This window comes from Hypanus sabinus, chromosome 1 (genome assembly GCF_030144855.1).
Source record: "Hypanus sabinus isolate sHypSab1 chromosome 1, sHypSab1.hap1, whole genome shotgun sequence".
Lineage (NCBI taxonomy): Eukaryota > Metazoa > Chordata > Chondrichthyes > Myliobatiformes > Dasyatidae > Hypanus > Hypanus sabinus.
In genome coordinates this window covers 4,952,771-4,978,203 of record NC_082706.1, presented here as the reverse complement: position 1 = coordinate 4,978,203, position 25,433 = coordinate 4,952,771, and the positions used below count along the sequence as shown (strand labels likewise).

The 25,433-nt window shown below is 42.2% G+C and overlaps 2 protein-coding genes across 2 annotated transcripts in view; one reads left to right on the top strand and one right to left on the bottom strand.

The window, feature by feature from the left end:
• The first annotated feature begins 1,033 nt into the window (after positions 1-1,033).
• Positions 1,034-23,952, top strand: LOC132400308 (dickkopf-related protein 4-like). Its single transcript, XM_059981614.1, has 3 exons — positions 1,034-1,253; positions 13,068-13,235; positions 23,456-23,952. The coding sequence occupies exons 1-3, from the start codon at positions 1,034-1,036 to the stop codon at positions 23,707-23,709; spliced, it is 642 nt and encodes a 213-aa protein (XP_059837597.1). The 3' UTR covers positions 23,710-23,952.
• A 1,155-nt stretch (positions 23,953-25,107) lies between these two features.
• polb (polymerase (DNA directed), beta) overlaps positions 25,108-25,433 on the bottom strand; it is a 116,170-nt gene continuing 115,844 nt past the window's right edge. The window contains exon 15 of the mRNA XM_059963054.1: positions 25,108-25,267. The gene's annotated coding sequence lies outside the window, so the exon portion shown is untranslated. The remainder of the gene's footprint in view (positions 25,268-25,433) is intronic.

Here is a 25,433-nt window from a genome sequence, read left to right as displayed (position 1 = left end):
CCACTTCGTCACAGTCCCCGGACTTCCCCCGATCCACTTCGTCACAGTCCCCGGACTTCCCCCGATCCACTTCGTCACAGTCCCCGGACTTCCCCCGATCCACTTCGTCACAGTCCCTGGACTTCCCCCGATCCACTTCGTCACAGTCCCCGGACTTCCCCCGATCCACTTCGTCACAGTCCCCGGACTTCCCTCGATCCACTTCGTCACAGTCCCCGGACTTCCCTCGATCCACTTCGTCACAGTCCCCGGACTTCCCCCGATCCACTTCGTCACAGTCCCCGGACTTCCTTCGCCACTTGCTCTGTAACTGTAACCCAATATTCAGCACCCTGTTGATACTTTCCTTCTGTACTATCTCAATACGTTTTCTTTGGTTTGGAATCATCGGACAGATGGAAGGCAAAGCTTGGTCAGTGCCATCGCTTTGCGGCGCCACAAATCATCAGCTGGGGTTCGTTTCCTGCCTTGCCGCTTCTCAGCCCAAAATGCCGCTCTTTGTTCCCCTCCATAACCGCTGCCCGGCTTACTGAGGTTTCTAAAGAGGATTTGAAGGGACTTATAGAGGGAGAGAATCATGGTCTGATCAGCCATGCCATACCATGATGCTGGGTGTGTGGAGTGCCCCGCTAGTGGCGGTGGTGGAGGCAGTTACATTTAAAGTACTCTTGGATAGGCTCATGGAAAAATGGAGGGCCATGTGGAAGTGAAGGGATAGATTCATCTTAAGAGTAGGTTAAAGGGTCAGCTGGAAGGAAACGGTCATTACCTTGTGAGTCAACAGGAAGTAAACGAGAGAACATGGGGTGGGGGGAAGAATGGTGTGTGTGTGTGTGTGTGTGTGTGTGTGTGTGTGTGTGTGTGTGTGTGTGTGTGTGTGTGTGTGTGTGTGTGCGCGCCAAAGTGGTGGATGTGGGTTTGATCGCAACATTTGGATAAGTACATGGATGGGAGGGATATGGAGGACTATGGTCCAGGTACAAGTCCATGGGACCAGGCAGAATAATATAAGAATCCCATAAGACTAGATGGGATGAAAGGTCTCTTTCTGTGCTCTAACACTGAGTCTCCACTAAGCTCTGGTTTCTGGTCGATTGCACAGGGACACCAGTGCTCGGCAGATGCAGACTGTGGCCCGGAGAAGTTCTGCCTTTCATCTCGACGTGAAGAAGCCGTCTGTAGCCCTTGCAGAGGGATCAGGAGACGGTGCCACCGGGACGCGATGTGCTGTACAGGGAGCCACTGTCTAAATGGTAAGAGCTGTGCTAAGTTAACAGCCATCTGTCGGCAAAACCTTTGCTTCCTTTACTGGCAATGGGTAGATCTGCCTTTTCATCTACTGCAGGTCCATAGGAAATGGAGAGGGAAGTATTTTACCAACAGCTGTGTAACATCTATTGATCCCCCAATGTTGCTGCACAAGTTGATGAGGTGGTTAAGTTGGTGTATGTTGCGCTGACCTTCGTTTATCAGAGTTCAAGAGCTGCAAGGTAATGTTGCAGATGCATGAAACCTTGGTTAAATCACACTTGGAATATTGCGTTCAGCTGTGGTCGCCTCATTATAGCAAAGATGAGGAAGCTTTTGAGAGGGTGCAGAGGGGATTTATCAGGATGCTGCTTGGATTAGAGAGCAAGTCTTAGGATCAGTTGAGTGAGCTAGGGCTTGTCTCTTTGGAGTGAAGGAAGAAGAGAGATGACTTGACCAAGGTGTAGATGAGGCATAGATAGGGTGGACAACCAGCAACTTTTTCCCAGGTGGGAAAGGCTAACACAAGGAGCATAATTTTAAGTTGATTGGAAGAATGTACAGGAGGGGTGTGGATGTCAGAGGTAGGTTTTTACGGAGTGGTGGGTGCACGGAATCTTGAACAGACCTCTTGGTCAATAGGAACTCTTGACCTTGTAGACTACATCGTTATAATCTTGCATTCCATTCATTTATAGTTTTACCTGTGCTGCACTTCCTCGGTAGCTGTTGCACTTTATTCTGGATTCTGTTGTTGTTCTTCCTTGTTCTCCCTGAATGCACTGTGTAATGATTTGATCTGTATGAACAGTATGCAAGACAAGCTTTTCACTGTATCCTTGTACATGAGACAATAAGAAACCAACAGCAAGTAGTTCACAGAACATCACCCAACATAGTAGAGCCCTTTGGCCCATGATGTTGTGCCAACCTTGTAACCTCCTCCAAGATCAATCCAACCCTTCCTTCCCTTCTTCCTTCATCCTAAGAGTCTGTTAAACATTGCTAATGCATTAATGGCAAGGAAGGCAAATGTAAAGTCAGCATTCATTTCAAGAGGACTAGAATACGTATAAAAGCAAAGGTGTATTGCTGAAGTTTTATGAGACATTGGTCAAACCACATTGTGAGCAGTTTTGGGGCCCCCTATCTAATAAAAGATGTTCTGGCCTCAGAGTGGATCCAAGAGGAGGTTCCTAAAAATGATTCCAGGAATGAAAGGAGGGAGCACTTGATGGCTCTGGGCCTGTACTCGCTGGAGTTTAGAAAGATGAGGGATCTCATTGAGATCTATTGAAAGGCCTAGACAGTGGATGTGGAGAGGATGTTTGCAATAGTGGGGGTGTCTAAGATCAGAGGGCACAGCCTCAGAATAGTGGATACCATTTGGAACAGGGATGATGAGGATTTTGTTAGCCAGAGGGTGGTGAATCTATGGAATTCATTGCTACGATGACTGTGGAGGCTAGGTCATTAGGAATATTTAAAACAGAGGTTGATAGGTTTGTGATTAGTCAGGGTGTCAAAGGTTACAGGGAGAAGTCAGGAGAATGGAGTTGAGAGGAGCCAGGATGGAATGGTGGAGCAGACTTGAAGGGATGAATGGCCTAATTTTGCTCCTATGTCTTGTGTTTTATGGTATCTGCCTCTACTACAGCCCCTGGCAGTGCATTCTCTGTAAGAATACAGTCATCTATATACAGTAATTGTTTAGTGAATTTCCAGTAATTCTAGTATAGCTGATTCTGTATTTTTCTTGAAATGCAGTTTTTCTGCAGCAAGTAGACCGCAAAATGCAGTAATAACTCCCCTTGTTTCCCCTTCTCCTTGCCTTTCCACTATGGTTCACTCTCATCTCCTATCAGATTCCTTCATCTTCAGTCTTTTATCTCTCAACTTACTACTTCCTATCTGACTATTTACTTCCCTCCTCCTCCACCCATACCTTCCCCCCCCCCACCTGCTCTCACCTATCAGCTCGTACTCCTTCCTCTCCCACCACCTTATTCTGGGTTCTTCCCCTTCCCTTTCCCGTCCTGATGAAGGCTCACTGCTTGAAATGTCGACTCCTCTCTATAGATGCTGCCTGACCTGCTGAGTTCCTCCAGCATTTTGAGGGTGCTATCCTTGGGGACACCTTTAGCAGAAGAGCTCACAAGAGATGACTCCTTGCTGATAGCAGCACGGCTTCAGACAATATATGGACATATTAAATTATGCTATGACAGCTCTGGGAGTCGGAGTTCAGAGCTCAATCCTCATGTCCTCTGTAAGGAATTTGTACGTCCTCCCCGCGGAATGTGTGGGTTTCCCCAGATGCTCTGATTTCCTCCAAAGACATACTGTGTCGTTTTGTAACTTCAAAACAGTAAGTTAATTCAAAGGAAGGCTTGAGAGTCCGAAATATGGGTCTAACTTCATGTTAACTTTAAGCGAGGCACGTACATATCATATGGAAGTGTGATAATGTCTGCAATTCACACATTTTTATCTACAGTGCCTATAAAAGCATTCATGTCTGCCCCAGAAGTTTCCATGTGGCCTGGATGCTTCACCCATCTTTATGTGAGAGTGGCAAAGAGGAAGCCACTGTTGGAAACAAATCTCACAAAGTCTTGGCAAGAGCTTGCCAGAAGGCTTGTGGGAGACTCTGAAGTCAGCTGGAAGAATGTTCTATAGTTTGATGAAACCAAAATTAAACTTGTTGGCCATTAGACTAAATGCCATGTTTGGTGTAAGCCAAACACTGCTCATCAAAGCACACCAGAATGGTGGAGGCTGCATCACGCCGTGGGGATGCTTCACTGCAGCAGGCCCTGGAAGGCTTGTGAAAGCAGAGAGTAAAATGAGTGCAGGGAAATCCTGGAGGAAAACCTGGTGCAGTCTGCGAGAGAACTGTGACTTGGGAGAAGATTTGTATTACAGTGAGACTGAGTATAAAGCCAAAGTGACACAGGAATGGCTTAACAACAACAAAGTTAATGATCTGGAGTGGCCAAGTCAGAGTTCCAAATTCAATCCAATTGAGAATTTGTGGCTGAACTTGAAAGGGCTGTTCACTCACTACCCCCATGCAAACTGACAGTTTAAGTAGTTTTATAAAGAAAAATGGGGAACAATTGCATTGTCCAGATGTACAAAACTGATAGAAACCCGTCCACACAGACTCAAGGCTGTAATTGCCGCCAAAGCTGCATCTGCTAAATATTGACTTGAAGGGGGTGAATACTTATGCATCAATTATTTTGTGTTTTATATTTATAATTAATTTAGATATCTTTGTGGAGATCTGTTTTCACTTTGACACAAAAGAGTTTTTCTGTTGATCAGTGCAAAAACAAAGGCCAAATTAAATCCACTGTGATTTGATGTTGTAAAACATGAAAACTGGGGCCGGTTAAAATTTTTTGAGCACTGTATAACCAAAATCAATTATATAAACAATAAAGATTGCTTAATCAAACAAAATATTTACAAGATTACTGAAATACTAGTACACACCAGGAGGTTAATTGGTGATTGTAAATTGTCCCATGGTGGGGTTAGGGTTAAATCAGGTTTGTCAGGGATTGCTGAGTGGCACAGCTCGAAGGATCTATTCCATGCTGTACCTCTAAATAAACAAGTTTCATTATTGTGTGACGGCTGCCCCTTCTTCATTCAACATTTGACCAATTGGAGTCATCAATGAGAGAGATTATCACTTTAAACAATTACCCAAAGCCTTGGAAGTGCTCTATTCATGTGGATTTGACCAAACAGAATAGACCAGCCACGGGGAGTAATGGAAGTAGGGAAACTCTTAATTGTAGCAAGTGAATGGGTATCTTTGATGCAAGAGAATGTGTTGCTTGAGGGGTAAGTGATGTTCTAGCAAAGATCTGACCTCTATTGAACTGTAAACCTTAGATGTTTATGGTTACTGGGCAGTACATCACACACACAAGTCACTAAAGAAGCTGTGTTTCAACACAAGATGGACAGTAACTCCCAGAGGACATCCTGTGTTCAGGATGTATTTAACTTTGGAAAATGAGAAACTATTTGGAATCAAGGTTAAAAGATTCAAAGTAGGTCTATTATCAAAGTACGTATGCAGTTTACACCCTTCACAGACAGCCATGAAACAAGAAATACCATGGACCCCTTTCAACAAAAAACATCCAATGCATGAAAAAAGAACAACTCTCACAAATGGCAAATAAAGAATTAGAATTACACTGAATATAAAATATCAAACCACAGAGTCATCAAAACTGTCCAGGAATGTCCAGTTTAGTTTAATTCCATTCAGTCTAGTACTGTGTCCTTCACTGACTGCTGGTTAGCAGAGCCAGACTGCCTTGACCAAAATTGCTCAAAATAGCAATTAAATAAGTTGTAACCAGAAACACATCATAACATGAACTACAGAGTTTAATCCACAAACCATGTCGATTAAACTTTTGCCAAGACCCAGGACCCTGGCACCATCCTTCAGCAGTATTGAGCAAGAAAAGACTGCAAATGATAAAGTAGCGGTGGTTGGGGTTGAAGAGAGGTTGATCAGCCTTCCTGCTAGGGGAAAATAACTGTTTTTGATTCTGGTGGTCCCGGCAAGGAGGCTACATAGCCTCCACCCTGATGGGAGTGGGATAAACTGTCCATGAGCAGGATGGATGGGATCGTTCATGATATTGCTGGCACTTTTCCAGCACCATTTTGTATATATGTTCCTGGGGTGGATAGGCTGGTGCTGGTGAAGTGTTGGGTAGTTTTGACTCCCTATTGCAGAGCAGTGCAGTTTCTGTACCATAGAGAGATACAATATCTGATTTAACTTCTAAACAACAGTTATAGCTTTAAGTTCAGACAAATGTTTCCTTGGTGTATTGCAAACACGAAACAATTGTGTTTAAAACATAAATTAAACACTTTTCCTCACAGGTAATGATGGAAATGATCAGCAATAGCTGTCCACACCTGCAGAATTGTGTTTGGTTCTGGTCACCTCATTATAGGAAGGATGTGGAAGCTTTAGAGAGGGTGCAGAGAAAATTTACCAGGATGCTGCCTGGATTAGAGAGCATGTCTCATGAGTGAGCTAGGGCTTTTCTTTTTGGGTGAAGGAGGATGAGAGGCGACTTGATAGAGGTGTACAAGTTTAAGGGGCATAGATAGAGTGGACAGCCAGAGTCTTTTTTTTCCAGGGGTGCAGTGGCTAATCGAGGGTCATAATTTTAAGGTGAGTAGTGGAAATTACAGGAAGGATGTCAGGTGCATTTTGTTTACACAAAGTGGTGGGTGTGTGGAATGCTGCTGGAGGTGGTTGTAGAGGCAGATAATTATGGAGAGGGATAGGACTGGACCCAGGGATGAGATTTTTGATTGGAGAAAGGCTAACTTTGAGGAGATGCAAAAGGATTTAGAAGGAGTGGATTGGGACAATTTGTTTTATGGGAAGAATGTAATAGAGAAATGGAGGTCATTTAAAGGTGAAATTTTGAGGGTACAGAATCTTTATGTTCCTGTTAGGTTGAAAGGAAAGGTTAAAAGTTTGAGAGAGCCATGGTTTTCAAGGGATATTGGAAACTTGGTTAGGAAAAAAGAGAGATATCTTCAATAAATACAGGCAGCATGTAGTAGGAATATAAAGAATGTAAAAAGAATCTTAAGAAAGAAATTAGAAAAGCTAAAAGGAGATACGAGATTGCTTTGGCAAGTAAGGTGAAAATAAATCCAAAGCATTTCTACAGTTACATTAAAAGCAAGAGGATAGTGAGGGATAAAATTGGTCCCTTAGAGAATCAGAGTGGACAGCTATGTGTGGAGCCAAAAGAGATGGGGGAGATTTTGAACAATTTCTTTTCTTCGGTATTCACTAAGGAGAAGGATATTGAATTGTGTAAGGTAAGGGAAACAAGTAGGGAAGTTATAGAAACTATGACGATTAAAGAGGAGGAAGTACTGGCGCTTTTAAGGAATATAAGAGTGGATAAATCTCCAGGTCCTGACAGGATAGTCCCTAGGATCTTGAGGGAAGTTTGTGTAGAAATAGCAGGGGCTCTGACAGAAATGTTTCAAACATCATTAGAAATGGGGATGGTGCCGGAGGATTGGCGTATTGCTCATCTGGTTCCATTGTTTAAAAAGGGTTCTAATAGTAAACCTAGCAATTATAGGCCTGTCACTTTGATGTCAGTGGTGGGTAAATTAATGGAAAGTATTCTTAGAGATGGTATATATAATTATCTAGATAGTCAGGGTCTGATTAGTCATCATGGATTTGTGCATGGAAGGTCATGTTTGACAAATCTTATTGAATTTTTTGAAGAGGTTACAAGGAAAGTTGGTGAGGGTAACGCAGTGGATGTAGTCTATATAAGTCAGTAAGGCCTTTGACAAGGTTCTGCACAGAAGGTTAGTTAGGAAGGTTCAATCGTTAGGATTTAATATTGAAGTAGTAAAATGGATTCAACAGTGGCTGGATGGGAGATGCCAGAGAGTAGTGGTGGGTAACTGTTTGTCAGGTTGGAGGCCAGTGACTAGTGGTGTGCCTCAGGGATCTGTACTGGGTCCAATGTTGTTTGTCATATACATTAATGATCTGGATGATGGGGTGGTAAATTGGATTAGTAACTATGCAGATGATACTGAGGTAGGTGGTGTTGTGGATAATGAAGTAGGTTTTCAAAGCTTACAGAGATATTTAGACCAGTTAGAAGAGTGGGCTGAACGATGGCAGATGGAGTTTAATGCTGATAAGTGTGAGGTGCTACATTTTGGTAGGAATAATCCAAATAGGACATACACAGTAAATGGTAGGGCATTGAAGAATGCAGTAGAACAGAGTGATCTAGGAATAATGGTGCATAGTTCCCTGAAGGTGGAATCGCATGTGGATAGAATGGTGAAGAAAGCTTTTGGTATGCTGACCTTTATAAATCAGAGCATTGAGTATAGGAGTTGGGATGTAATGTTAAAATTGTACAAGGCATTGGTAAGGCTGAATTTGGAGTATTGTGTACAGTTCTGGTCACCGAATTATAGGAAAGATGTCAACAAAATAGAGAGAGTACAGAGAAGATTTACTAGAATGTTACCTGGGTTTCAGCACCTAAGTTACAGGGAAAGATTGAACAAGTTAGGTCTTTATTCCTTGGAGCGTAGAAGGTTGAGGGGGGGACTTGATAGAGGTAATTAAAATTATGAGGGGGATAGATTGAGTTGACGTGGATAAGCTTTTTCCATTGAGACTAGGGGAGATTCAAACAAGAGGAAATGAGTTGAGAGTTAGGGGGCAAAAGTTTAAGGGTAACCCAAGGGGGAATTTTTTTACTCAGAGTGGTAGCTGTGTGGAACAAGCTTCCAGCAGAAGAGGTAGAGACAGGTTCGATACTGTCAGTTAAAGTAAAATTGGATAGTATATGGACAGGAAAGGAATGGAGGGTTATGGACTGAGTGTGGGCCAGTGGGACTAGGTGAGAGTAAGCGTTCAGCACGGACTAGAAGGGCCGAGATGGCCTGTTTCTGTTCTGTAATTGTTATATGGTTATATTAGGGACATTCAAGAAACTCAGGCACATGGATGATAGAAAGATGGGGAGCAATGTGGGAGGGAAGGGTTAGATTGATCTTAAAGTCAATTTAACATGGGCCGAAGGGTGTGTACTGTGCTGTAACGTTCTGCGTTCAGGTGAAATTTGCAACTAGCACTGCAGATTTCTGTACTTGAGATCGTCATTGCCACTTTGCAGAGCGGTTAGCGCAGTGAAATTACAGATCAGGGCGTTCTGGAGTTAGGAGTTCAATTACAGCATCCTACTATAGGCAGTCTCTCTGCATCCTCCCTGTGATAGTACTAACTAGGAGGAAACCTTCTCAAAACAACTCCAATTTTATTAAAATTCTTTGAATTTGTATTTATTGAGATACAGCATGGAGTTGACCATTCCTGCCCAGCAATCCCCTAATATAACCCTAGTCAAATGATAGGACAATTTACAATGACCAATTAATGTACCAACTGGTCCATCTTTGGACTGTGGGAGGAAACTGGAGCACTTGAGGGAAACCCGAGCAGTCACAGGGAGAACATATAAACTCCTAGGAGGCAGCACTGGGAATTGAACCTGGGCCACTGGTACTGTAAAGCATTATGCTAACCACTATGCTACTGTGGCACCCCAGAAGTAGTCCAAATCCTTTTGGTGTTGTTAACATGGCTTCTGTTCTAGTTGCTCACCTTCCACAAAGTCTGTTTTATGAACAATCCCCCCACCTTTATCTACAAGTCAAGTGTAGGTTATTGTCAGGTGCTTAACCACAAGTAAGCACAGGTGTGATCAAATATTTATTTGCAGAAGCAGCACAGGCAGATTTCATCATTAAATTTGTTCTGCAGCAGCATGTCCAGTGCATGTATTTTTAAAATTACTGTAAGTTACAATAATAAGAAATATAGGCTCACTGGCCACTTTATTAGGTACACCTGGTCACCTTGTTCATGCAAATATCTAATCAGCTAATCATATGGCAGTGTCTCAATGCATAAAAGCATGCAGACATGGTGAAGAGGTTCAGTTGTTGTTCAGACCAAACATCAGAATGGGGAAGAAACGTGATCTAAGTGACTTTGTTGGTTCTAGATGGGGTGGTTTGAGTATCTCAGAAACCGTTGATTCCTGGGATTTTCAAACGCAACAGTCTCCAGAGTTTATAGAGGATGGAGTGAAAAACAAAAACAAAAATCCAGTGAATGGCAGTTCTGTGGACAAAAATACCTTGTTAATGAGTAAGATCGGAGGAGAACTGGTTCAAGCTGACAGGAAGGTGACAGTAACTCAAGCAACCATGTGTTACAACAGGGATGTGCAAAAGAATGCATAGCACTTAATAACATTTCTTCCCCATTCTTATGTTTGGTCTGAACAAAACCGAACCTCTTGACCGTGTCTGCATGCTCTTGTCCATTGATTTGCTGCACATGATTGGCTGATTAGATATTCACATTAATGAGCAGATGCACATAATAATGTGGTCACTGAGTGTAGAGTCATTGGGTACTTCAACTCAGGATCATGCCCTCCTTAGTCCAAGATGCCCATCTAATCTAGTCCCATTGTTTGCCTTTGGCTCAAACCCTTTAAACCTTTCCTAAACATACTTATCTAGAAGCCTTTTTGACGCTGTCATTGTCCTTGCCTTGCCACTTCTGCATGGCAGCGTAGCGGCTGGCCTCACTCTTTACAATGCCAGCAATTCCTGCTGCTGTCTGTAATGAGTATGTATATCCTCTCTGTGACCATGTGGGTTTCCTCCCACGTTCCAAACATGTACAGGCTAGTAGGTTGTGGGCACCGGAAGTGTGGCGACACTTGTGGGCTGCCCCCAGCACAGTTTGTTCTGTTTTGGTCGTTGAGGCAAACGATACATTTCACTGTATGTTTCAATGTGTATGTGACAAAGCTAATCCAAGCAATTTGTTAATTCCCATTTCTAAATCACATTGGATTAGGGCATACTGCTTTTATTCTTCTGATATTTCTCCTGTGGATTAACTTCCCTGTGTTTATAACTTTTACATCATCGCCAATTCTGTATTTTCTACAAGTTTCTTAGCTTTTCTGCGACTGGTGTTTCTCCACCTGAATCTGGCTATTTCAGTGAGATGTACCTTATCTCTAGTCTGAGTATGAGATGACCACAATGTCTTTGTCTCTTTGTTCCTGTAACATTCATTAAAATAGTTGAGCCATCAAGTTTAATGCCTCATTATCGTCTTCCGATGAACCCCTAGATCAACATCACCAGACATGTTCTACAAAAAAAAAAATCACTGTAATGTGAAAGATCTGTACAGGACAGGAGGTGCTCTCTGTCCTGTTGAGTGTGTGCAATATTTAGTTTTATTTTGGGCTTGACAACGTATCCCAATGGAACAATGAATCCCATGTTTCTTCATTTCAAGAACTCTGAGAGAATCAAGGCATCACTGAAATAAATTTGCTTTTGAGGAAAAACAAGGGCTTTATAGGGTATTGGTCAGACTGCAGTTGGAGTATAGTGAACAGTTTTAGGCTCTTTACCTGAGAATGATCTGCTGGCATTGGAGAGGGTCCAGAGGAGGTTCACAAGAATGATCCCAGGAATGAAAGGGTTAATGTATGAGGAGCAATTGATAATTGATGGCTCTGGGCCTGTACTCAGAAGAATGAGGAGGGAGGAGAAATCTCATTGAAACCTATTGAATATTGAGATAGAGTGGATGTTTCTTGTGGTAGGAGAGTCTAGGATCAGGTTTAGGAACAGTTATTACCACTCAGCCATCAGGCTCTTGAACCAAAAGGGATAATTTCACTCATCTTCACGCACCTGATCACTGAGCTGGGCTCACTTTCAAGGACTCCATCTCATGTTCTCGATATTTATTTTTTTTGTATTTGCATAGTTTGTTGTCTTCTGCTGTCTGGTTGAACACCCAAGTTGGGCGGTCTTTCACTGATTCTGTTATGCTTATTATTCTATTGAGTTATCAAGTATGCCCACAAGAAAATGAATCTCAGGGTTGTATGTGGAGACATGTGTACTTTGATAATAAATTTACTTTCAACTTTGAGATGAGGAGGAATTTCTTTTGCTAGAGGGTGGTGAACCTTCGGAACTCAATGTTATTGATGGCTGTGGAGGCCAAGACATTGTGTATATTTGAAGCGGAGGTTGATAGGTCATGTTAGAGGCGATACTAAGGATGAGGTCTCAGAATACTTGGAGGCACCTGATAAAATAGGCCATAATCAGCATTGTTTCCTCAATGGGAAGTATAGCCAGACAAATCTGTTGGAATTCTTTGAAGAAAAACAAGCAGGATAAACAAAGGAGAATCAGTTGATGTTGTATATTTGGACTTTCAGAAGGCCTTTGACAAGGTGCCACACATGAGGCTGCTAACAAGGTAAGAGCCCATGGTATTTCAGGAAAGATTCTAGCATGGATAAAGCAGTGGCTGATTGGCCGGAGGCAAGGGTTTCAGGGAGATGGTGTCGAGGGGGATAATAGTCAAAATGCAGCAGGTTCGATGGGCTGAATGGTCTCATTCTGTTCTTATGTCAGATGGTGTTATGGTTTGAGGAGTTGAGGCACTGAACAACTTGAAGTTCTCAGGAAGCTGTAATTCTTTTTAGGAGATGGATGCACGGATAGGAAGAATAGTCCAATAATGAATTGTTAGAAACCTCAGAGGAACAAGAAAGGAAAGTTTGGGTGAGCAATGGCCATAATTACAACCCTTGGCATTAATGAACATTTGTAAAGCAGACATCTGCTTCTAGGTATGTCCTACAAAACAAAAAAATCACTGTAATGTGAAAAATCTGCCTTGCTAGTTAACCATATTCAAGATCTTCCTGCGAATGATTACAAGTGAAGTCGTCTAATTTTTGAAAGCAATTTTTATGACGAACCTAGTTATTCACCCAAGAGCAAATTGCCTGTCTCCTCTTGTGAATCTGAGTTCCAGATAAATTATGAATCTGCAGCTCCTTTTGCATTCATGAGAAACACCTTCGAAAGGAATCTTTAATCTTCATCCCCTTTTCTCTCGATCTTGACTACCCAAAGGCAATGCTTACATACAGCTGCATCCCAGGTAAATCTATACCCTCTGCTGTTAACTGTCACACAATAAAACTTCATTTTAAAAGCGTTCCCATCTTCTGAACACAATTCACACTGACGGACTCGATTCATTTAAGAAGATTGATCCCTCGAGAACGTGACTGAACTTCAGCACTGGGAGGAGCAGCTGCTGACAGATGTGCTTTGTTCTTTTGTTTTATTAGATGTGTGCACAGTACTGGAAGGACAGGCAGCAGAGAAATCGTCCAAGGATGGAGAGTCACGGAATGCGAAAAGCGGAAAGAAGACCAAGAAACCCGACGGGCACAAAAGGAAGGAAGTCCAGCAAGAGAGCCAATGGGAAAGGCTCGACAGTCCTCAGGCAGGGAAAGGTAATGTTTAGGACCAGCTCTTGTTGGCCACTTTTGACAGAACATAGAGCATTACAGCACAGTGTAGGCCCTTCACCCCATGATGTTGTGCTGACTTTTAATCTACTCTATGATCAATCTAACCCTTCCTTCTCACTTGGCCTTCCATTTTTCTATCATCCAGGTGTTTATCTAAGAGTTTCTTAAATTCTCCTAATGCAGAAGTTCCTAAACTGGGGTCCACGGACCCCTCAGTAACTGGTAGAAATGCCATAGAAAAGGTTGGGAACCCCTGCCCTAATGCATCTGCCTCTACCACCACCCCCGGCAGCACGTTCCAGGCACCCTCCACCCTCTGTGGTTTATAAAACAAAAAGAAATCTACCTCTGATGTTCCCTCTGTACTTTCCCCCGAAAACTTTAAAAGATGTCCCCTTGTATTAGCCAGATCTGCCCTGAGAATCTCTGGCTGTCCACTCGATCTATGTTTCCGACTGTTCTCTCACTCCAAAGAGCAAATCCGAGTGAGACTTACATTTATGCTTTTTCTCCATTTTGAATTACCCTGGGGCATTCATAATGACATATGTTCATGACAAATAAATGTCTTGGCACTACCTTAGTGGCACTTGACACATACATTAATCTTCAAGATAAACTGCTTATTTTTCATACAGCCTCATAGATTTTCCCCTTTATTTGTAAAATGGCTTTCATAACTGGGGTTCTATAATCATGTTTTAAACCCAAGTTGAGACTGGCTTTCCCAAGATAATATCCCACCTTCTGGAATTGGGCATAGAGACCACAGAGCATTACAGCACTCAATAGGCCCTTCAGCTCACAATAGATCAATCTAACCCTTCCCTTTCCACACAACCCTCCATTTTTCTATCATCCATGTGCCTATCTAAGGGACTCATAAATGTCCCTAATGTATCTGCCGATACCACCACCCCAGTAGTATGTTCCACACACCCACCTCTCTGTTTTTAAATAAAACCTATTTCTAACATTTTCTTCCTCCCCATACATTCCTCCAATCACCATAAAGTTATACCCCTTGTATTAGCCAGTTTCACCCTGGCTGTCCACTCGATCCATGTCCCAAAGTCCTTATTGATAGTTACAATAGGACATACCTTTGTAGTTCTAATGACATCTTATGAAAATCAATACATTTACAAAATCTTTTTTTTTTACAAATTCAAGACATTCTACTGCCGTCTTACACATGCAATATAGAGAAAGTGTAGGGTGCTATAGTAGCGTGACACGATTATAGCTTGGAACATTTCGGAGTTCAATTCCACCACTGGCTGTAAGGACTTTGTACGCTTTCCCCAAGTATCGTGTGGGCTTCATCCAGGCGCTTGGGTTTCCTCCCAGAGTCTAAAGACGTATGGATTGTTACTGTACATACAATGCACAACCAAATTGTGTGCAACAAGATCTCACAACCTCCACTGATACAAAAGAAGAGGTAATTTGTTCTGTAATGTTGGATATTAGGTTTGTATTAGCCACAATACAAGAACATCTTAAAACTGTGCCAATGGATTTTGTACACTTGCTAATGGCAGTAGGTTAGATCATGGTGGAATATTTCAGTCAGAAATTCAGCACCTCCAACAGAGAACTATACATCACCAAGGTGTCAGCCCCAATTAGATGCACAAGTGTACAAGCAGAGCTCAAAGGGTTACTATTTTCTTAATGCAGAGACCATAAATGTACCTCAATGATCAAAATGTTTTTGCTCACCCTGAAGTAATCTGCCGTTAAAGTATTTTGATGGCAAGAAGCCTATAATTTGTTACCTTCCACTTTACTTTATAGCCAGCCCAATTCATTACTGTGGTTATTAAAGGCTTAGCATACTTCTTAACACAGATTTGGCTTTCATTCTGCGGATTATTAGTGTCAAGTATTCATTATCAGAAGCTGGACTCTTGCCAATTCAGGAATATTTTGGTTCTTTTAAATCTCTATTTTGCAAAGTTTGCGGAGTTCACTGAACAAGTTAATTGAGAAGCTGTATTGGCTGCATTAATTACAGAAGGCACACACACAAATACAGTGCTGGCAGAACTCAGAATGTCAACATCAGTGTTTCGGGCCAAGAACCTTCATCAGGTCGGGGGAAGAAGCCAGAATCTCCCTATCCTGGATTCCCCCTCCCTCTTACCCCTTCGCCTCTTCTCACCTACCCACATCTCCCTCTGGTTTCCTTTCTCCTTCTCTTTCTCCCATAGGTCCACTATCCTCTCTTTCCGAGCGTCTTCTTGCAGAGATGCAATAAGAACTTGCTGCTGGTTAATTACTAAATCCGTCTTAACCATATAATCTTGAAAAGCCTTTATATCTTGTTTAAAAATTTGTTGTAGTTCATCAAATTTTTTATCCAAAACTTCCATAAACAGTTCATAAGTTAATTCAGTGTGTTGCGGATGAGCTTGCTTCTTTCCATTACCGTTCGGGTTGCGCCCAGGTTCTCGTCCTTTAGATCTAAGAGCCATTTCTGTTTGCATATCTTCAAAAATTCACAATAAACTCTTAACGATAAGTCCAAAAAAATAGCAAGAATCTTTTGGTGTAGGTAAAAATAAGTTGGATAAGTGTGATCAAAGGTTAAAAAAAGTAAAGGTTATGGAGCGAATCTAAAGCAGTACTCACTCCATGAGCATCTCCCGCTGACTCCCACTATCCTCTCTTATTAGCTTCCTTCCTCAGCCCTTTATGCCTTCCACTGAACACATCCCAGCTTCTTACCTTACCCACCCCCCCCCCACCATCCACCTTCCCTTCACCTGGTGCCACCTGTCACCTGCCTGTTTGTACTCCCCCCAACTACCTTATTCTGCCTTCCTCCCCTTCCTTTCCGACCCTGATGAAGGGTCTTGGCCTGAAACATCAACCGTTTATTTCTCTCCATGGACGCTGCCTGTCCTGCCGAGTTCCTTTAGCACATTGTGTGTGTTGCTCTGGATTTCCAGCATCTGCAGAACCTCTTGTGTTGATTGTTGACTGGGGAGCTAGTAATTCTTCAAGGTTCATCTATAAATAATGTACTTGGTCCATGAGCAGAGCTCAAGGTTTCAATATTTGCAGCTGCAGAAATCCTCTCAAAGTGCCTACTTCTCTGATGGATGGAGTGAGCATTGTTGAGGCTCATTGATGGTTACACCAAGTCAATGCATGGCAGCTTAGCGGTTAGCACAATGCTATTGCAGTACTAGCAACCCAGGTTCAATTCCCACCACTGTCTGTAAGGAGTTTTCCCCGTGACTGCATGGGTTTCCTCTGGGTGTTCCGGTTTCCCCCCACATTTCAAAGACGTACCGATTAGTTGGTTAATTGGTCACATGGGTGTAACACTGGGCATCACAGGCTTGTTAGCCTGGATGGGGCCTGTTACCGTGCTGTATCTCTAAACAATAAAGGAAAACTTTGACCTTTGTGGTCAAGTTTATAACCCACCCGTACTTTAACCTCTAACTTTATTTTTATGTAATTCTTTATTCATTATAGTTGTTGAATGCTGTTTTTGTTGCATATTGCACCCTGACCACCACACCACAGCAATTTCCTAATGCATATAAATGTATATGGTGAATAAAGTTAGACCCTGGTCCCAGATAACACTTGAGCATCTAACCGGGGCTGACACTTTAGTGATGTATAGTTCTCTGTTGGAGGTGCTGAATTTCTGACTGAAATATTCCACCATGATCCAATCTACCGTCATTAGCAAATGTACAAAACCCACTGGCACGATTTGCAGATGCTCAAGAGATTTCTTATTGTGCTCCAGCTGACATTTACCTCGTATCCAATACTGTACGGTAGCATAACAGGCAACGTTCCCTTTTTCTTTACAGTTGTATGGACTGACCATTGCTGTGAGCAGTAAATTTTTATACAGTTTGAAAATTGCACAGCACTTTAATAAAACATTATACAAAAGGATGTTCCCAGCTGCACGGTAACAAAGGCTGTGTGCACAGGAGGACTTCAGTGACTGTGCGGCCGCACACCCACACAGCTTAGAGGGAAAGGTGGTAGCAGTTAGAGCAATGTTCTACAGCGCACCAATCATGAATTGATGTTTAATTCCCACCGCTGTCTGTAAGGAGTTTGTACTTTCTCTCTCTGTCTGCATGGCTTTCCGCTGGGTGTTCCAGTTTCCTTCTGCAGTCCAAAGACATTGGGGTTAGTGTGTTGTGGGCATGCTAAGTGGGTGCTGGGAAATGTGGTGACACTTGCAGGCTGCCCCAGCACAATCCTCACTGATTTGATACGACACATTTCAGTGTATGACAAGGGACTACAAAGATTAGTTTTATTTGTCACATGTATAACTAAATGCACCACGTGCGTCAATGACCAATGCTGTCCGAGGAGGTGCTGACATGATAGAAAAATGGAGGCTGTGTGGGGTGGGGGGGGGGGGGCTTGATTGATTTTGAGGAGATTAATGGGATAGCATAATATTGTGGGCCAAAGGGCCCGCTCTGCATTGTAACATTCAATTTTATTTGTATTTTCAGATGACACTGATATGATGCACATAAATCCCACATGATAACACACAGGAGTATTGTGTGCAGTTTTGGCCACCTACCTACAGGAAAGACATAAATAAGGTTGAAGGTGTACAGAGAAAACTTACAAGAATATTGCCGGGATTGGAGGACCTGAGTTATAAGGAAAGATTGAACAGCTTAGGACTTTATTCCTTTGAAAATAAAAGATTCAGAGGAGATCTGATAAGAGTTATACAAAATTATGAGGGTTTTGGATAGGGTAAATGCAAGCAGGCTAACTCTCACTGGTACGATATGTGAATGCTTAGACCCATGTCTGGAAGTCCAGGCCTGGGGCTGGAGATTGGAGTTTGAGGGACTGGAGGCTCAGAGGCAACATGACGAGTGATTGGAGTGTCTGTGTGTTTGGATGGGTGGTTGCTAGAGAGGCAAAGGGGCATGTTTTGCTCTTCTTGACTTGTTTTGTGAATTTGTTGCTGCTGTGTGTGTTCTGCCAAGGATTCTGTGGGATTGTGATGTTGGCGTCGGAACGTGTGGCAACACTTGCAGGCTGCCCCCGGCACATTCTTGGACTGTGGTTGTTAACGCAAACAATACATTTCACTGCATGTTTCAACGTACATGTGATGCATCTGAATCTGGTTTGGACTTAAAGTCTAGTGGCCCTGATCAGCAGACTTACAAAACTTTACAGGAGAACTAACACTGGAGAATGAATTTGCTGTGATTAGTACACACTTAGTGGCCACTTTATTAGGTCCACCTGTACACTTGCTTGTTAATACAATTATCTAATCAGTCAATCATGTGGTAGCATAAAAGCATGCAGATATGGTCAAGAGGTTCTGACCAAACATCAGAATGGTGTGGTGCTCAGTCGGGACAGACTGGACAGCTCATCTAGTGAGGTGTTATGGATAGAACTGAGGAATAAGAAAGGTATGAGCACGTTAATGGGATATGACCCAATAATCCACGGATTTAGAAGAGCAATTATGTACGGAGATCACAACCTGTTGCAAGAAACATAAGCTTGTGTTAGTAGGTGATTCCAACTTTCCACATACTGATTGGGACTCCCATATTATAAAAGGGCTGGATGGGAATGAGTTTGTCAAATGTGTTCAGCAAAAATTTCCTTAATCACTACAAAGAAATCCCAACTAGATCTCCTATTAGGGAATGAGACAGAACAGGTAACAGAAGTTTGTGTTGGGGAATCCTTTGCATCTAGTGACCATAATGCATTAGTTTCAAGGTAATTATTGAAAAGGGTAGGTCTGGTCCTTGGGTTGAGATTCTAAATTGGAGAAAGGTGTCAGAAAGGATCTGGCAAGTGTAGATTGGGACAGGGTGTTTTCTGACAAAGGCATACTTGGTAAGTAGAAGGCCTGCAAAAGTGAAATTATGAAAGTACAGATTTTGTACGTTCCTGTAGAATAAAACGCAAAGATGAAAGGCTTGCAGAACCTTGGTTTTCGAGAGACATTGGTTAAGAAAAAGGAGGAGCATGGCAGGTATAGGCAGGCAGAAACAAATGAAGTACTTGAGTATAAGAAATGCAAGAGGATGCTTAAGAAAGAAATCAGAAGGGCCAAAAGAAGGCAAGAGGTTGCCCCAGCAGACAAAGTGAAGGAGAACCCGAACAGCTTCAACAGATACAGTATATTAAGAGCAAAAGTATTGCAAGGGACAAAATTGGTTCACTGAAAGATTAGAGTGATAATCTATGTGTGGAGAAGGGACATCACTGGTTAGCGCACAGCCATATAGTACCAGCAACCCAGGTTCAATTCCCACAGCAGTCTTAAAGGAGTTTGTAAGTTCTCCCCGTGACTGCACGGGTTTTCTCCAAGTGCTGCAGTTTCCTCCCACAGTCCAAGGACCTACAGGTTGGTAGGTTAATTGATCATTATAAATTGTCCTGTGATTAGGCTAGGGTTAGGACCCTAAGACATTGCAGCAGAAATGAGATCATTTAGCCCATCGAACCAGCTCTGCCATTTCATCATTCCTGATCAATTTCCCTCAGCCCCATTCTCCTGCCTTCTCCCCATATCCCTTCATGCCCTGACTAATCAAGAATCTATAAACTTTTGTCTTAATTTTAACCAGTGATTTGGCCTCCACAGCTGCTTGTGACAACAAATTCCACAGATTCACTATTCTCTGGCTAAAGAAATTCCTCCTCCTCTTCATTCTAAATGGAATCCTTCTATTCTGAGATTGTGTCCTCTGATCTCTAGACTCCCCCAGCATAGGAAACATCCTCTCCACATCTGCTCTATCAAGGCCCTTTCAACAATTCACAAAGAGAAAATCTGCAAATGCTGGAAATCCAACAACACACTCAAAATGCTGGAGGAACTGAGCAGGCCAGGCAGCAGCTATGGGAAAAGTACAATCGACGTTTTGACAGGACTGGAGAGAAAAAAATGAGTAGATTTAAAAGGTGAGGGAAGGGAGAGAGAAACACGAGGTAATAGGTGAAATGGGGGTGGGGGGATGAAGTAAGAGCTGGGAATCTGATTGATGAAAGAGATACAGGGCTGGACAAGGGAGAGGCCAATAGGAGAGAACAGAAATCCATGGAAGAAGGAAAAGGGGGAAGGAGCACCAGATGGAGGTGGTGAGCAGGCCAGGAAGATGAGGGGAGAGAGGGAAAAGGGGATGGGGAATGGTGAAGGGGGGTGTGTCATTACCAGAAGTTTGAGAAATCGATGTTCGTGCCATCAGGTTGAAGGCTACCCATTTCAACATTTGATAGGTTTCAATGAGATCCCCACTCATTCTTCTGAATTCCATTGAGTAGCGAGTGCAGGCCCAGAGCCATAAAATGCCTCGTATATTTCAATCTCGGGATCACTTTATAAACCACCTTTGAACACTTTTCAGTGTCAGCACTTCCTTTCTTAGATAAGGGGTCCCAAACTGCTCACAATACTCCTAATGAGGCCTCCCCAGTTCTTCATAAAGCCTCAACATTACCTCGTTTTTATATTCTAATCCTTTCGAAATGAATGCTAACATTGTATTTGCCTTCCTCACCACTGACTCAACCTGCAAATTAACCTTTAGGGAATTATACATGGAAACTCCCAAGTCCCTCTGCACCTCAGATTTTTGAATTTTCTCTCCATTTAGAAAATAGTCTATGCTTTTATTTCTTCTATCAAGAAATCAGGTGTCGCTGGGCAGCACAGCTTTAAGGGCTAGAAGTCCTGTCCCACACTGTAGCTCAATAAATAAATATCATAAATGGTTTTTTGCATCTGTATTTACTCAAGCGTCTCTAGATGTGAGACAAAGCAGCAGTGAGATCATGGAGTTTGTACAGGTTATAGAGGTGTTTGCTGTCTTGAGGCAAATCAGGGTGGATAAATCCCCAGGGCCTCATGATGTGTTCCCTCAGACCCTATGGGTCCTAGCAGATATATTTAAAACATCTTTAGCCACAGATGAGGGACCAGAGGATTGGAGGATAGTCAATGTTTTTCCATTGTTTAAGAAAGGCTCTTAGAATATGTTGGGAAATTATAGGCCGCTGGATGTGACATCAGTAGTAAAGTTGTTGGAAGGTATTCTAAGGGACCAGATAGATAAGTATTTGGATAGATAGGGGGCTATTGCACAGGACCAGAAGAAACTGCAAAGGGTTGTAAATTTAGTCAGCTCCATCTTGGCTACTAGCCTAGACATCTTCAAGGAGTGGTGTCTCAGAAAGGCAGCGTCCATTATTAAGGACGTTGAGCACCCAGGGCATGCCCTTTTCTCACTGTTACCATCAGGTAGGAGGTACAGAAGCCTGAAAGCACACAGTCAGCAATTATGGAACAGCTTCTTCTCCTCTGCCATCTGATTCCTAAATGGATATTGAACCCTTGGACACTACATCACTTTTTAAAATATATATTATGTTTTTTCTGCATGATTTTTAATCTATTCGATATACATATATATAACCATATAACAATTACAGCACTGAAACAGGCCATCTTGGCCCTTCTGGTCATTGCTGAATACTTACTCTCACCTAGTCCCACTGACCTGCACTCAGCCCATAACCCTCAATTCCTTTCCTGTCCCTATACCTATTCAATTTTACTTTAAATGACAATATCGAACCTGCCTCTACCACTTCTACTGGAAGCTCGTTCCACACAGCTACCACTCTGAGTAAAGAAGTTCTCCCTTGTGTTGCCCCTAAACTTTTGCCCCTTAACTCTCAACTCATGTCCTCTTGTTTGATCTCCCCTACTCTCAATGGAAAAAGCCTATCCACGTCAACTCTATCGATCTCCCTCATAATTTTAAATACCTCTATCAAGTCCCCCCTCAACCTTCTATGCTCCAAAGAATAAAGACCTAACTTGTTCAACCTTTCTCTGTAACTTAGGTGCTGAAACCCAGGTAACATTCTAGTAAAAACACAAAATGCTGGCAGAACTCAGCAGGCCAGACAGCATCTACGGGAGGAGGTGGTGATGACGTTTCGGGCCGAAACCCTTCATCAGGAGTGAAGTAACATGGGATGGTCGAGGGGGGATAAGGAGTGGGGGGAGGGATGAAGTAGAGAGCTGGGAAGTGATGGGCTGGAGGGAAGGTGGAGAATTATGGGAAATAAAAGAGAAAGAAAGGTAGGGCTGGGGGGAGATTGTAGTGAGGGCGGAAAAAGAGGGAGGAAGAGAACCAGACTAAAAGTATAGATGGGGATGGGGCAGGGGTATAAATGGAGGTCTGTGAGCCTAACTTCATGGAACAAAATCTTCTTCCGAAAACAATTAAAAAAAATGTTTATAGTAATCCTGTTTGTACAGGTCCAATCAACCTTTAATGTAATAACAAATCACAGGAAAACATTGAAACCTTGCCACAAAGTAATTGTTTAACTCTTACAAGCCCCGTCCCTTCCTCCTCATTCTCTTCACCTGTCACAGAGACTTTATGCTGTATTCGTGCCACTTAGTGCTAAGGTAGAAACCTATGGTCTATGTGAAGAGAATGGAAAAGCTGATACAAATTCTGAGTTGATATTTAGACCCTCTTATCTTTCTGTTTTGCAAAAAACTATAAAAGTCAAAGAAAATTTATTATCAAATTACATATGTCACTATATAAGACCTTGAGATTTATTTTCTTGCAGGCATTTACAAGAAAATAAATTCAATCAAATTTATAAAAAAAATTATACATAAACTAAAGACTGACAAACAACCAAGGTGCAAGACAAATTGTGCAAATGAATTGTAATGAGTCCTTGAAAGTGAATCTGTAGATGTAAATATCAGTTAAGAGTTGAAGTTATCCATGCCGTTTCAGGGGCCTAATGGTTGTAGGTGGTAACTGTTTTGACCCTGGAGACATGGGATCTAAGGCTCATATACCTCCTGCATGATGGTAGTAGTAAGAAGAGAGCATAGCCTAGGTGGTGGGTGTCTTTGATGGATGCTGCTTTCTTTAGCAGTGCCCTTGCCTTTGATGGACTGGGCTGTATCCACCACTTTCTGTAGACCTCCATTCCTGGGCATTGGTGTTTCCTTGCCAGGCTGTGATGCAACCTGTATCTATAGAACAATGCATCTATAGGTGTTTTTGGTGCCATGCCGAATTTATGCAAACTTCTAAGAGGCTCTGAGTATATGCATATCTTAAAAATGAAACTGAGTAAATTTTCATAAATGTTCTACCTTGCAGGGCTGGAAGGAGAGACCTGCTTACGAACATCAGATTGCTCCACTGGACTGTGCTGTGCCCGTCACTTCTGGTCAAAGATCTGCCGGCCTGTCCTGAAAGAGGGCCAAGTATGCTCAAAACGGGGGAGGAAGGAGGGTCCTCAAGGGCCAGAGATCTTCCAGCGGTGTGCTTGTGGACCAGGATTAACCTGCCGTAACCAAAATCAACAATCTTCTCAGGGCACCTCCAGGCTGTGGATCTGCCAACGTATTTAGAGAGGTCTAACCTTGAACACTTGTAATGATGTCACAAATTAACAAGATCAGTACTGCACTAGTTCAAATAAAGCATTGTCATTATACAAAGCCAAAAATACCAAACATTGTTCATCAAATGGTACAAATTATAAAACTTGCTCTGTGAGGGGTAATCCTTAACTGCCACATAGTGTATCTGATTGGATGATTGTGTCAAATGAATTCATAAAGTATTGAGGGTTAAAGATAATGTCCCTGTAGGCAGCGGTCCTGAAAAGAAATAGCAAATGTTAATGCTTTACAATGGAACCTTTTGTCAGAGTGTTGGACCCTTGGGCAAAGCATTAATTCACATTCAGGATCTGGGTTAGTTCACAAAGTCATAGCGCACAGAAACAGGCTCTTCAGCCTATTTAGTCTGTACTGAATGATTAGTCTGTCTAGCCCAGTGGTTCCCAATCTTTTTATGCCATGTACCAATACCTTAAGCAAGGAGTCCATGGATCCAAGGTTGGGAAGCTCTAACTAGTCCCATCGACTTGCATTCAGCACATAACTCTCCATACCCCTCCATCCATGTGGCTTTTCAAATTTCTCTTAAATGTTGAAATTGAATTTGCATCCACCACTTCCACTGGCAGCTCAATCCACACCTCCTCAACTATTTCACTTTTCACCCTTAAACCATGACCACTTGTTCCAGTCTCTCTCAACCTTAGTGGAAAAAGCCTGTTTGCACTTACCTAATCTATACCTCTCATAATTTTGTTTAGCTCTATCAAATCCCTCCTCATCTTCCTGCACTCTAGGGAATAAAGTACTATCGTATTTCAGGTCCAGAAGCCCTGGCAACATCCTCATAAATTTTCTCTGCATTCTCGCAATCTTATTGAATCTTTCCTGTAGGTAGGTGACCAGAACAGCACACATTACTCCCATTCAGCCTCATCAATGTCTTGTACAACTTCAACATAAAATCTCAGCTGCTGATCAAGTTTAACTTTAGTATAAAGACCTACTTTTGTTTGGAATCTGATTGTCAATAGCTTTGTACGCAAGGTTCCAAGAGGGACAGTTTATAAAGGGATAAAGTTGTGTAGAAAATAGAAGAACCAGTATATAAACATTGAAGATTAATTTGGATGTAATTCGGGAATGGTTCGATTTCTGAAAAAGATGAAAAAATTCCTGAAAAGGGTAACTTTTTGAACTGTCAATATTCCACAGCTGCACATTCCATCTTTGACATCTATTTCACATTTATATAGCAACTTCATAAACTAAAGATACTTCAAACCAATTAAGATCAAATAAATCATCTCTAATGTCCCAAGATGCAAATTAAATTTCTGTATAATTATTTTCCACACTAAATAGAATTTCACATGACAATTTTGAAATTATTCATACAACCCCTCTCAATTTTAATTCAAATTAATATTTTATTAACCGAAGAGAAAAGATATTTTCCAAGATTCAAAGTACATTTATTATCAAAATGTGTATGTAGTATACAACCCTGAAATTCGTCTTCCCCACAGACAGTCACGAAACAACGAAGAACCATGGAACCAACCTGTTCGAAGAAAAATATCAAACATCAAACCCCCTCCCCAGAGCAAAAAAATTGTGCGAACAGCAACAAAAAAAAAGGTTAAAACACAGAACACAAAACAAAATCAAAAGGTATATTTCAGTTCAGTTCCGGTCAGTGTTCTTTATCTGCAGACTGCCCAGATTCA

Bases quoted from the DNA above. Each gene is read 5' to 3' on its own strand.
- LOC132400308 (XM_059981614.1), top strand. From the start codon at position 1,034: ATGAAAGGTCTCTTTCTGTGCTCTAACACTGAGTCTCCACTAAGCTCT. The intron at 1,254-13,067 runs GTAAGAGCTGTG...TTGTTTTATTAG, and splicing joins AGGGAGCCACTGTCTAAATG to ATGTGTGCACAGTACTGGAA. The intron at 13,236-23,455 runs GTAATGTTTAGG...TCTACCTTGCAG, and splicing joins CAGTCCTCAGGCAGGGAAAG to GGCTGGAAGGAGAGACCTGC.